Source organism: Mytilus edulis, chromosome 7 (assembly GCF_963676685.1).
Source record: "Mytilus edulis chromosome 7, xbMytEdul2.2, whole genome shotgun sequence".
NCBI classification, from domain to species: Eukaryota; Metazoa; Mollusca; class Bivalvia; order Mytilida; family Mytilidae; genus Mytilus; species Mytilus edulis.
This window is the reverse complement of record NC_092350.1, coordinates 18408289-18422386: the sequence shown is the minus strand read 5'-3', so window position 1 is coordinate 18422386 and position 14098 is coordinate 18408289. Positions and strand designations below refer to the sequence as shown.

The 14098-nt window shown below is 30.8% G+C and overlaps 1 protein-coding gene across 6 annotated transcripts in view; it reads left to right on the top strand.

Annotated features, from left to right (window-relative positions):
• The window catches only part of LOC139480918 (rho GTPase-activating protein 39-like), an 87816-nt gene that overhangs the window by 2063 nt on the left and 71655 nt on the right, over window positions 1-14098 (top strand). For 2 of the 6 annotated variants that reach the window (XM_071263866.1, XM_071263865.1), the window contains exon 1: window positions 10314-11796. The exons of 2 other annotated variants lie outside the window; for them this stretch is intronic. In XM_071263866.1, the coding sequence (XP_071119967.1) occupies window positions 11726-11796 (71 nt within the window). In that variant the 5' untranslated portion in view covers window positions 10314-11725. Of the gene's footprint in view, window positions 1-5859; window positions 6083-10313; window positions 11797-14098 lie in introns of those variants that run through there. 2 more of the 6 variants (XM_071263869.1, XM_071263867.1) reach the window with 2 other exon arrangements.

Genomic DNA, 14098 nt, shown 5'->3' with positions numbered 1-14098 from the left:
ACAATTTCCCATGGAGATTGTATATGGGCCAGCCTTATCATCATGGTTCATTGACTTTAAACTTTTGCATAGTTTACTGTTTAAGAAAAAAGTTTGTTTTTAGGTTACAATAATTAAGGGAACCACTTGTGATTCGTTATTGGTATTTGGTATGCAGTTTTATAAGCTATGGCATTTTTCATTTCCATGGACGTTATAATTTGGTCCTGCTTCTTCAGTCATTGATTCACTTTGAATGTTTTGCATATATATAGTTTACATGTTTTTAAAATATTGACATTGTTATTCCAACATTTGCAATATACTATTAAACTTACAAAAAGCGAGACATATAAAAAGAGGGTGATCTTTTATTCAAATCATGTCCTACTTTACTGATTTTGTTTGTCTGTCTTTCCATTTTACTTTCTGCATGTCTCCACACTTTATCTTAAAGTTAGCCTCATCCAAATTTTATCATACTACATGTAGTACATGTACACAATGCTAAGAATTCGAATGCAACTTGCAGACAGAGTTAAAATTTGGGCAGAGAATCACTTACTATTCTAGAGTTATGCCCCTTTATAACTTGGATAATTGCAAACTTTTTTGTTTCTGCACTAACTTAAGGTTGCCTTATCCCAATTTTATGAAACACACACAATACTAAAAACCACAATGTGCAGACCGAATTTGAATTTGGGCAGTGAGTCATTTTCTGTTCTTCAGTTATGCCCCTTTTTAACTTGAAAAATTTTGAGCAAGGGCAGTTCTGTCCTCAGACACAATTTTAATTTACTTTCCCAATAGTCAATAAGTTTGTATGTACTGATTATGAAAAATGTTTCTTCTTGATGCTGATTAGTTGAATTAACTTCCATGACTTCCAAACAGTATGTAAAATGTATATAGATATAGGATGATGTGGTGTGAGTGCCAATACATGTATGTATTCATTGAGTCATCAAGTCTGGAAATGTTTTAACTTAGTTGAACAGAACAGAGATTTAAAGAAAGACATATTATTGTATGATGCATTTTTATGCAATACATTATAAGAATTTAAATTTAGATTGTATAGACATGCATAAGATGTTTGATAGGCAATTGACTTGCAGTGGCTAAAATTGATATTGATCTGTAATGCTGATGGTTGGAGTAATAGTGTCCATTTTGTGTTGGCTGCAATGGCATTTTATTTACTGCACTGCACCTGTTTTTAACTATATGTATCCAAAATAAAACATTATACAGATTTGTTCAATTAAAAAAAAATCTACTTAATATTTGTCAGATAAAAAAAGAACAGGAAAGAATATCAATGAATTTCTTCCTGGTTTCTAAGCTTTACAAATGCATTTTCTTAACAAAAATAAAAACGATATACAATGTAGGTTTTTTTAAGTATTTTTTTTTCTCAACATTTGAAAGCAAGATTGTTATGGAGCTCATGATTGGATTTTAAATCTTCTTCCCCCCCCCCCACACCTGCTCCCTCAGACTGTGGACTGCTGATTATGATGAGTAGTTTGTTATTGGAATTTAAATCTTTCTCTTTTTTTACAACTGCAAAAAAAAACTTTTGCATCTTATAATGGTATCATGTCGTCATCTGCGTTGTCTGAAGACACATTAAGTTTCCTGACAATAACTTTAGTTTTAGTAAATTTTTACCAGAAGTTTAAATACCACTAAAGGAAGGTTGGGATTAATTTGGGGGATATGGTCCCAATAGTTTAGGAAGAAGGGGCCAAAAAGGGGGCCCAAAATAAGCATTTTTGTAGTTTTCAAACAATAACTTGTGTTTAAGTGTATGAATCTCTCTGAAATTAAACAAGTTTCCATACCATGAAGGGATGGTAAGTAATGAATTTGGGGGGTTATGGCTCAAAATGATTTGGAATAAGGGTCTAAAAAAGGGAAATTAGGGGCAAAAAAGGGGAAAAACTAGGTTTTCCAGACAATTACTTTAGATTTAGTGAATGGATCTCTATAAATTTTTTTCAAGAAGGTTCAATACCACTAACACTAAAGGAAGGTTGGGATAGATTTTGGGGGTTATGGTCCCAATAGTTGAACAATTAGGGGCCAAAAATAAGCATTTTTGTAGTTTTCAAACAATAACTTGTTGTTAAGTGTATGAATCTCTCTGGAATTATACCACAAGTTTCCATACCATTAAGGGGTGGGTAGTAATGACTTTGGGGGTTATGGTTCAAAATGTTTTGGAATTAGGGGCTACAAAACACTACTTGTAAATAATGTACAAAGAAATGTCAGGTTTTGGACTTCTTGCAAAAATTTTTGAAAAGTTTGAAGAAGAAATCTGTAATTGCACAATATTGCATAAAAGATTTGTAAGATCTTGACATTTGTTTTGTGTCAGAAACTCATATTATGTCAAGAATTTGATCACAATCCAAATTCAGAGCTGTATCAAGCTTGAATGTTGTGTCCATACTTGCCCGAACTGTTCAGGGTTCGACCTCTGCGGTCGTATAAAGCTGCGCCCTGCGAAGCACCTGGTTCTTTGATGACTTTAAGTGATTTAAAACTTCTTGTTTGAAACCTATCAAAATAACAGAAATTTTAGTAGAATTTATTAGTCCAGTAAAATTAGAAATGGTTAAAAAATTAAGAATGTATATAAAAGGTGTCTGATTTGCTTGTGAAGAGGTTTGGAGAATCTTTTCAGGATTATGTAAGAATTAGGCTTTTATTCTTGCAGGAATTCATGATTATTGCATGTACATGTATGTGTATGCTCAGTTAGCATGTGTAGAATTCACATTACTGAACCAACCAAAGTTTTACCTATCAGAAACAATTTGAAATAACTGTAGTGTATAGCTAGGTCTTTAGTGAGTTTAATGCAGAAAAGTGGGGAAAACATTTTTTAAAGTACACTGAAAATTAGAATGTAAAAGGATTGGTAAGAAAAGTGAGAGACTATGAAGGAAATAATCCGATTTGAACAGAGTTCGCAAAATCTTTTTTTACCCTGGTGGTCCTTGAAGAAAATCTACTGGTCCTCACTATTAGTTCTATTGAAAAATATAATAAAAATGTGTCAGTCCTACGCAAAATTTTGGTGGTAAAATCCTGAGGACTGACCTTTTTCGCGAACTCTGTTTGAAGTTCAAAAACCCTTCATTTGTTATTCTCTCTTGACATGTTGAGATGGTGAAACACTAGCATTTAGTAAAATTGAATTCATTACAAAGAAATAGCTATAAAGTAGTCAATTTCTGTTTATTACTCACTTTTAACACAAATTACTTCCCTTTGTCAATACATGTACTGGACTAAATTGGCTTATTCTCATGCAAAGCATGATCCATATTAGTTGAAAGTGATATAAAGGCGTTTTTACCAATTTTAGTGAAAAATAAATACAGGTAATAAAAGTTGTAAGCTTCTTATTACAGGGTCTATGATGGGAATTTGAGTTTTTCTATCTAAAGTAATTACTTATTCGAGATGGTACAGGTTTTTTTCTGTTAAGTATGGATCAGTTGTCATGGTAGAACACTTATATAGATACCAGGGCTTGATTTTATAACTTATGCACTTAGATTAGATCCCAGTTATTTCATTGTGAACAAATAGTTATGTTATTGCTTAATCTTTAACTTTTTTTTTTTTTTTTTTCTTTGGTCCAATGGACAAAGCAAACACGTTTGGAATAGAGGGTTGACGTGTTTTTTTCAGTATGTTTTGATAAACAAATATTATTCACATCGAAACTAATGTACTTTAAATTGATGTTAACAACTCATCTCCTTAAGTCATATTTATTAACAGTTATGTCATGTGACTTTACTTTTAAGATGGGGAAATATTATACAAGAAAGTGTCATGTGACCTTAAGATAGGGAAATATTATATAAGAAAGTGAACATCCAGGTGTCTTCACACCTACCACATTCTGATATTTAATTTTGTTGTTTTAGAGATGAACAGAAATATAGGAATTTGGACAAACATGGTATACAGATAACAGATTTATTAGTTTTAAATCTAACATAAATTGTTACTCATTTATATATACTTCCCCAGTTGAAAAAGATGTGACCGTTTTCAAACAGATTATTTTATGGAAGAGAAGCTATTATGATAAACTCCTTTGAAAAAAATAAAAGCATTAGATTGTTTGCTTGTGCATGAAATTTTTTATGAATTCATTTTGAAGCCGTTTATTTCCGTTTGTTTTATGGCATAAAATGGATGTCCATGTCTTTCTTGGTCGGTTCGACATTTATTTATAACATTTTCTAATTGATAATTATTGATTTCATAGAAGAAATATAATTGTTTGGTATAGTTTATTGGTATTTCATTATCAGAAGAAATATATGATCATTTGTAGCAAGAATCTACATATAGTTAAACATTATACTTTATCTTAAAGGAAAACTGATGCTTATTGTTATGTTCGGAACTAGAGAAACATAATGGTGTTGTGTGGGATGAAATGTACAAACATATAGCGTAAATTTCTTTATTAGCTCATTAACTTCCTTTTAGATTGGTAAATGTCTAGTCAAATTTGGTTAAACAAAAAGTCATATAATCTGTTTTGATTTTAGCTCAAGTCTGTCTGAAAAATTACATTAAGGTAAATATCATATACCCTGGAAGACTTGTATGTAAACAAACTAATAACCATATATAATATGCAGATTTGTGATAAAAAGGAATATTTATATATAAACAGATTTCAAAAGAACTATATTGATTTAAATTGTGAGATTATCTATGTGTGTAAACGATAAAAAGCAAAATCAGGTTTGTGGTCGATCAAATTTATAACTTGCATTGTATGCATAAGACATTGCAGATCATACATTAGTATATTATAAATAACAGGTCTGTCAAAAACCTTTGATAAACTTTGTCTCCACTTTATAATAAATAAGAATTGACAGTCTATTGTCAATCAAGTATTGCAATGTAAAATCAATTTAAATGTCCAATATGCTTCCTCTCAGACAGATTATCTAAAAAAAAATTATGAAAAATTCTGATGCATTTGTCAAGTTTTCTTTATAGAAATATTTTATCAAATATAGTATCTTTTGACTTGTCCTAAAGTTAAATGTGAATTGAAAAATATACTGACCCCAAACATTTTCAGTTTTTCACAAAACAACCTTCATTTAAAAAAAAATGCATGGTTGTGTAGAAATATGTATCCAATTGACTCTTGAGTCTTGTTCTCTATAGCTATTTTGTCTCAAAATTCTGTACATCAAAGAAATTGTGCTTTGATTGTGGGATGTTCATCTTGACAGTTGTTTGACCTGCAATGACCTATAAGTATAGTTGACACATATCATGCTTACAATAAGACAGTAGAAATTATAGTTGACACATATCATGCTTACAATAAGACAGTACAAATTTTATTATGATACTTTTGTATGTATCTTTGTTTTGTAAGCAGTGTCAAAGATCAGAAGAGCTATTGTTTTTTCCTGTATAAAGTAGGAAGTGATCACGGGCTCACTTATTTCAATTATCTCGGACAATTAACTATGTCAGTTCTTATTTTCTTGTGTTGATTTTCTCTATTTGTAATTATTTTAAACACGCAATCTTCTTACAATAATAGTGTTAACAATCAACAGTGTAGCAATTTTAAAATCCCAAAGATATTTAACTTTCATTTACTTTGTACAAATAGTTTGATGTTTAAAGTAATGACAATACACCGATTGTGTAATACTTTGCCAATAGATTTATGAATATTTGAATAACAAATAAGGCAGCTCGTTTAGTATGTTTATGAGTTAAAACTGTCAAACTGAAATCAATCTTTTTAAATCCTGATTATCCTGCTTTTGTCAATTAAATAGAGTTTATTTTACCTATACATTTGTAGTTTGGTGGTCATATATAAAGGATGAATGGATTCTATTTTAGGACAGGTGTATAATGAAGTTATTGAAATGTGGAAAATCGGCTGAGGAAAGGCTGTGATAAGATTTTCAGATTATTGTTGGGAGGTTAAAAAAAGGATTTGCTGAAACCTGTATATAGAACCGGAAGTTAACATGTTACAACTTCATTTAGCAGTTTATAAACATAACCGTTATGAGTAAGTGTGTCACTATGTTAAGCATAGTCAGCAATATTTACATACTTAAGAGTGCTGTTATGACATTTTATTTATAACTTATAAGCAGGATTTTTGAAGAGTGAATTTTAATAACATGTATTGTTGTCACTGGCTAAATCAGTAGTACACTCATACTACATGTACATTTGTACTACAGTCTTGTGGAAAACAGAAAAGATGGATTAAGACTTTGAATATTTTGATGAATATGGTATTTTAATCCTAGTGAAACTGGAAAAATTTTCATATATATATCATTATCTTACATATTCAGAATAGGTAATCTGGTTGACTGACAGTAATTTGTACATGTCAACTAGTTTAACTCTAGTGCATGTAAATATATTTTAAGATGCTATACATGTAGATGTACCTTGTCTATTTACACTTATTCAGTAGGGTTTTCTTAAGCTACATGTACTATTAAAAGATAAAGCTTACTGAAACAAAAAATGATAGAAAAGAGTTCCAAGGGGTCTATATTTGGTCAGTATGCTAAAGGTTATAGTGAATTGAAAAATTGAAGAAAAAGTTGATTGTGGGATAAAGATGACAACCAGTTCAGCCCCTCTGGTCATTGATAAAGTTTTAAGATCTCCTGTCTACACTATACTTATCTTACATCTACAAATGTACATGTCCAAATACCCTAATAGATAAAATATCAGTGGTCATCAAAATCTTTTAGTAGATCTAGAAGAGCATGTCATATGATGATTGATTTTTTTTAAACAATTATTCAGAATAATGATAATTTAAAGAAATTTTATTACTAATTTTAGAAGAAGAAAAAAATGGATTAATTCCCCAATTTATAAATTTTTTGTTTGACGTTGGCTACCCATTCCTTGTTGGGTTGGGTTATGTAAGGATTTAATTTTGTGACTTATTCCAGAGCATGTCCTATCACCTTGTATACAACCAACCTCAACTGGTTCAGACTATGTCACTCAGGAGCATAGACTTGAAGGAAAATATAATGATTTCCCAAATATTTGCCTTCATTTCCTTTAGTAACAATAAGTCATTTCTTAGCCATATTTAAATGGACATTGTTTATAGTCCTACAACTTTGGCATGAACACATGTTTAGATATATATATACCCTTGTCAGGTGGTAGTGTAGGGGTACATGTATGTTAAATCCTGACTATGGAAAACAAATAAAAGATACAAAAAAAAATGTTTAGGGAAATGTTTAGGGACTGCCATACATGTTACATACATGCAACTTGTATCTATATAGAGAAGAAATCTGATTTCAGTAAATCTTGTCAAACAATTGTATTCATCATTTTCAAATCAAATGGTGTTTACCACACTTGATATTATTCATACATGTATAAATACTTGGCAGACATATTAAGTTAGTCTAGTCAGTGTGGATTAAGCTTAAGGCTATCATTAATGTATTACGTAAAGTTGAAAATTCAGTTCTTATTGTATAGCAGAACCTTTGAAAAAAACCACAATGGCAGACATAAAATCTTTGTTTCACATGTTCTGGACCTAATATTTCGTAATTGTCAATTTCTGTTAGCTTAAACTGAATATTACAGATGTCATGCTTCATACAATCATAGTAAATATTTCATTCTTTATGACTATTATACTTCAACATCTAAATACATATGAGGGCTGATGTTACTTTACATCTACATAACATAACTCAATTATCAAGATAAAAAAGAACAAAGAAATTAGGATAAGTTTTTTTTTTCTTTCTCTTTGTGTATTGTTTTACCTAGTTGTTAGTCAAGAGATTCTTAAGATATTTTTGTAACTTTTGTTTGATATTCTAGAACATAAAAAGTAGAATTTCTACATCTCTATTAAGAGTTACAAATACCAGATAATTATCTTGGTAGGGTTAATGACTGAGTATTGTTGCGTCTAATTATTGCATATAACAACAAAAAACTCAGTTAGATATCTGCATCAAATTCCTTGTAAACTGCAAGATATGTTTGTTTGGAAAAAGAAATAAATTCGAAAATAAGCTAAAAAATGCTCTAAAGAAGTAAAGTATTAAGATTGTTCGAATATACACTTGGAAACTCTTGTAGCCAGTACAAAAATGTACTTCAAAGTAATCTGCCTACAGTAGTTTAATTGATATGAATATATTGATCATAGTGGTCATGTTGAGCAGGTGTGAAAAAGTAGGAGCTGACCTATATTCTCGTTTTATACATTGATATGACATGGCATTTATATTTTTAAACCCACCAAAATGATGTTCTAAATTTTTTTTTGGCAGGCAAGTACCTTAATCAGGCCCTGAGCTTTTGACTTTTCAGGCCATCTATCAGTTGGTCAGTCATCTTAGTTTAGGGGGTGATAAATTAGACATATGGTATTTTATAATGAAGTGAAGATCACTATTGATTTTCAGGTCTTAAGGTCAAAGCTAAAGGTCATTGTTATTAAAAATTGACTGAAATAATTTCATTGATAATAACCTATAATAGTCACATATAATGGGAGTAAGATCCCTATTGATTTTGATGTTGCTTTGTTAAGGTGAAGGTCATAAATACTACAAGTAGACCAAAGTTAGTGCAATGACATGCTTTTATACTGGGTATCTAGAAAATGGACCAATAATTAGTTGCTGTATTATAAGTTTCTAGATTATTAGTCATGGAAAGAACCATTCCTTTTGATATTGATTTGAAGATCCAAGTTCATTTTGAGACCACTGTGTCTTCTGTAAAGGTCATATAATTTGCTGTTACTTTAAAAGAAAAGGGGGGTTTCTGCAATGATAACTCCAGGACATTCAGCAAGAATGGGGAATCAAACTTTGACTATGTGAACACATATTGTCATAAGGGAAGAGAAATTATATTAATTTTCAAACCGTTTATTTATGAATATATATAACAGCTGCTTAAATTTTTAAGTTAACCACTTTTTAATTTGGATCCGAATAAATTTGTAATTAAGATATGCATCATACATGGAAAAGCTAAACTACATTGTATGGTTAATACCCGTGGAGTGCCTAGTGTGGTTTTCTTGCTTGTAAATATTTATGACTTTTCATAAAACTAGTACAACATTTTTTTGAATAACAACAATATTGATGTAATCAAAACTGACATGTATATTATTTCATAGCTTAAATAAGATAAAAATATGGGTTTAAATTTTCACTATGTCACAAAAACAATAAATGTTAAGAAAAAGTTTGTTTTGCACATAAAGAAGATATGTCTCCCGTTGATTAAGTCTTTGTTTCCTGGGGAAGGTTATATCATATGAGAACATCAACAAGACAGGAAGCTTGTTAAAATACCGTAGATATTGTAGAGAATGCCCACATAATTTTTGCAGCCGTATAATGGTATAACTTGTCATCGTTTTCATGTCCAAAGACATTTGGTTTCCAGACAATAACTTGTGTACGTATTAGTGTTAGGATCTCTACAAAATTGTACCACAAGGTTCAGATTGATTTTAGGGGTTATGGCCCAAACTGTTTAGGAATTAGGGGCAAAAAAAAAAACGAGGATTTTTCTTGTTTCAGGGCAACTACTTGTGTTTAAAGGTAAAATCAGGTCAAAACAATACTTTTCTAATACTTTCTATAATTGAAAAAAAAAAAATCTTGACCTGAAATCCTTTGGAGTTTAAATTCAAAAATTGAACTATTATGTTTCATTGAAAACTGTATTTTTATTCCTGGCCCCATTTTCAAATTAGTCCTTATTATTTTATATTCAGGTCCACAGTGTTCAAATTCAACTTTGTTGTATTATGATATAAATTGAATATATTAGGGTTTTTTGATATTCTGAATCTAACCATGTAATTAGATCTTTGATTTTGGGACTGGTTTTCAAAAAGGTCCTGAGAACAAAATGAAGGCCAAGACTACAACAAACAATTGAATTCTTGTAGACCCCTTTTTATATTATGAATTTAATTTTATATTTTCAACATTATAATTTTCTATTTGATATATATAGATAATAATTTGAAACGGGGATGAAGGCAAGTTTTTTTTCTTTTTTTCATCTTAATGTCATTTGATGTCACTTCTAAACAACAATCCTTTTTCAAGGAAATGTTTTATAAAGGATTTGCTAAATGAAGTTAATCAAATAACAAATCAAATTGTTTAATTAGATTGTGGATTTTCAATTTCCGTTTCACTTCTCTTTGTGAGTACAGGGACATACATGCAGACAATTTCCCTGTTATTGTTCATTATGTTTTCTATTTAAATAAGTAAGAGGTTAATTAAGATATTATATTTCCATGATAAAAAGGCAGTTTTGTGGATCTAAGTAAAGCCAGTACAGGCAGTGATTTCATAGATATAATTAACAATCTTTGATCTAGCTAAGATAATGCTTCTGTGAAAATCTCAGACTTATCATCACCTATTATGAAGATTTATGAGTTTGTCTTCAGCCATTCAATGTTTATAAAATGTTTATTAGAACATTTACGTTTTTCTATGTAGCTAACCTGTTTGAATGAGTAAATAGGAAACTTGTTTGTTTTTAGGCTAGACCTTATGTTCCAAGTCAGTTGAGAAAGGATTATTGATAAACTGATGAAATTTTGTTGGGTTAAGACATATTAGTGGATCTGTAAATGATTAATTAAATGTAGGATTTATCGAAAGCATGTATTGGTATTCAGTGAGCAGACATTTTTTTATTGGAGATTGATTTAAATAATTGACCTGGAAAGGATTGATGAAGATTGAGATGTACTGATGGTTATAAAGGTGGTCAGATGTTTCAATTTCTAAATTTAAATTCTGAAATTGTGGAAGATTTATTATTATTCAACAAAAAAATGTTTTACAAAGACAGATGGTCTTTCTCATTAAAAATGGATTTATTTTTCATAGATAAGTACACGTAATAATCCTGCCAATATTTAATGTAAACTTTCAGTGTACTGTTTGATTGACTGCAGAAATTGTAGAAAATATTTTGGAATTCGTTGTTTCAGTTGAAAAAATTCAATTAATTATTAAGTGTAACATTATTTGTATGATTCTGCCAGAGTGGAGGCCTTTTACATAGAAAAACATATCTAAAGTGATTGAAAGCTGACTTCCTATAGATATACAAACTGCCAAGGCATCACAGAAATCATATAAGTTTACATCACTGGTTCTATACAGGTGGTTATAGTTGTCCAATAGAAGGTGTTTATCTGTACAACATATGTTGTGGAAGTTATGAAAAATAACAACAACAATTTACTCTTCTTTGCTTCCATATGATTTGGATGAGTACATTCTCTAATCCACAAGCACTCTATGTATATTCTTGTTGATATAGCGGGTTTTGTTCTAAAAGCAGATTTTCACAGGATTATGTTTTGATTGCTTCCGTAATTATAAAATAAGGATTATTGAGTTTCTGGAATTCATTGCACATATAAACAATGATGCAATGCTTTGATTGAGAAAAAAAGTTTGCGACTGTGTTCAGTTTACAAAGAAAGAATTAACTGGTGTAAAACATGGCTACAGGCCATTACATTGACAGTGAAATGAACATTTAGATATTGTTTATGACCAGTTCTGAATTAGCATGTTAATTACAATTCCAAACTTCCATATGTGCTGTGAAAATTAGTGAAGGATTTACTATGGATCGTTACTATGAGTGGAACCATTATGTATCTCTTGTTAGACTCAGGTGTCACTCACCTTCAAACAAGTATGTATAGAGGTTTCATACATCTGGAAGAATAGGGGGAAGTAATGAGTTAAATGAGGTATCACTCACCTTCAAGCAAGTATGTATAGAGGGTTCATACATCTGGAAGAATAGGGGGAAGTAATGAGTTAAATGAGGTATCACTCACCTTCAAGCAAGTATGTATAGAGGGTTCTTACATCTGGAAGAATAGGGGAAGGGTAGTGAGTTAAATGAGGTATCACTCATCTTCAAACAAGTATGTATAGAGGGTTCTTACATCTGGGAGAAAAGGGGAAGGTAATGCGTTAAATGAGGTGTCACTCACCTTAAAAGAAGTATGTACCGGTATAGAGGTTTCTTACATCTGGAAGAAAAGGGGGAGGGTAGTTAAATGAAATGTCACTCACGTTCAACCAAGTATGTACAAACGTATATAATTTCTTAATTATGCAAGAATAAGGGGAGGGTACATGTACTGGTAGTTAAATGTGGTGTCACATATTACTAATGTCATGTTTTAAATCTAGAAGAATACAGGGGGTAGGGTTGGGAAGGGGAGTTAAAGGAGGAGTCGCTCACCATCAACCAAGTATGTGTGTGTGTTTTCTTTAACCTTTAATGGAATAAGGAGAGGGGAATCAGGGTTGATAACATAATTTAAGGTGCTTATTTGAAGAAAATCATCTTTAGTAAAGGATGACACCTCACTTGAACACAAACTTTAGTTAAAGGTTTACAACAGATACAGTTAAGTCTGCCTCATATCTTGACTTACATCTGGAAATTGACATTGAGGGTCAGTTAAAAACAAAACTTTACACCATAAAAGGTGATTTCAGCTTCCCAATTGTAAACTTTCCACTTCTATGTAGCAACATTCCAGTAGGGCCTGCATACAGGGTATACAAGGTATACAATGTATCTTCTAATTTATAAGATATTCCTGGGCTTGTATTTCTTATGATTTCTTTGATGGAGGGTTTCTACTAAGAAGGAAACTATTAAACCAAGAGTTCCCATGAAGTTGAAATCATCCCTTCGTAAATTTCACTGGTATCTTTTGCCACTCTTTCACCAAATTATGTACTGTGGATTTATTACTATTGGTTGGTACCAATTTTTGTGGTTTTAATTGGTTGAAGCAACAACGATACAAATTTAAACACTCAGCGAAGGTTAAATTGTCCATAGGCCAACATGGAAAGTTTTGCAAACTGTATGTGAAATCAAATATCCCAGAGACAGATGTTCTTCTAACATGTCAAACCACCACTAGATTTGATACAAAATGTACCAACCTCAATAAATGGAACCCACTTGTACTGTAAGGGGGAAGATTATGTTTCTTTTAAAAGTAAGTGGCAATTAAGTCAGTCACATCGATGTATGAACTTTATTTTATTGTGTAAGGGTGGGGAGATATTGTTTTCAAAGGACATTTTTTACTTGAAATTATTGTCACAATATGTGGAAGTTCAGTTTACAAGTAGTTTCATAACCAAATGACAAGAGGAGTTAGAACGTCAACAATTAAAGGATTCTTAAGAATGGAATCATAAGGTTGCTCATTTAAATTGTAAATACATTAGTTGCTAGGATAATGTTACCATTTGACTTGAGCAAGTGCAAAATGATTACAGAATTATTGGATTTGTAATTTGAAAAATAATTAAATGTATTAACACAGATAACACTTGATTGATGAAAAATTAATAATCTCCATTCTAGATTGACTTGCAGTTTCTGACACCACATCTAATGTCACTTAGTCGATTATATAGCTGTAGAGGTTATAGTTTATGCTTGATTGTGTTCTTGACATGGAGAATCTATTAGTCCCACTGGAGGACGATTGTATTGACATCTAGCATGATACTTTAATAGGAATGTTATAAGCTGTCTGTAAGTCAGGCTCTTCTGTTATGTTGACTTCTAGCTTTGACTTCGTTACACAGATTTCTAATAAGGGTTATTGAAATATGGTGTGGATATACTAGGTAAACTGAAAACTAGAATATATGTATGACATGTTGTAGAATGATAAAAGGCAGTGACTCCATTATGTAACTCTTCTTTGAGTTAAGTTACAAAATGTACATGACACCATGAAAAAACTAAATAACAGTTATACTTCATCTTCACATATTTGTATGATGTCCAGCAGCAAATAAAAATTAATGCATATTCAGTTCGATTGAAAATGAAAGCTTCTTCTAATAAAATAATTATTTATGTCTGAAATTGTTGGGCCTGTAACATTTGTATGTAAGATCATGTAAGAATTTGATTAGTAGAAACAATTTGAGATTATTAAAAATAT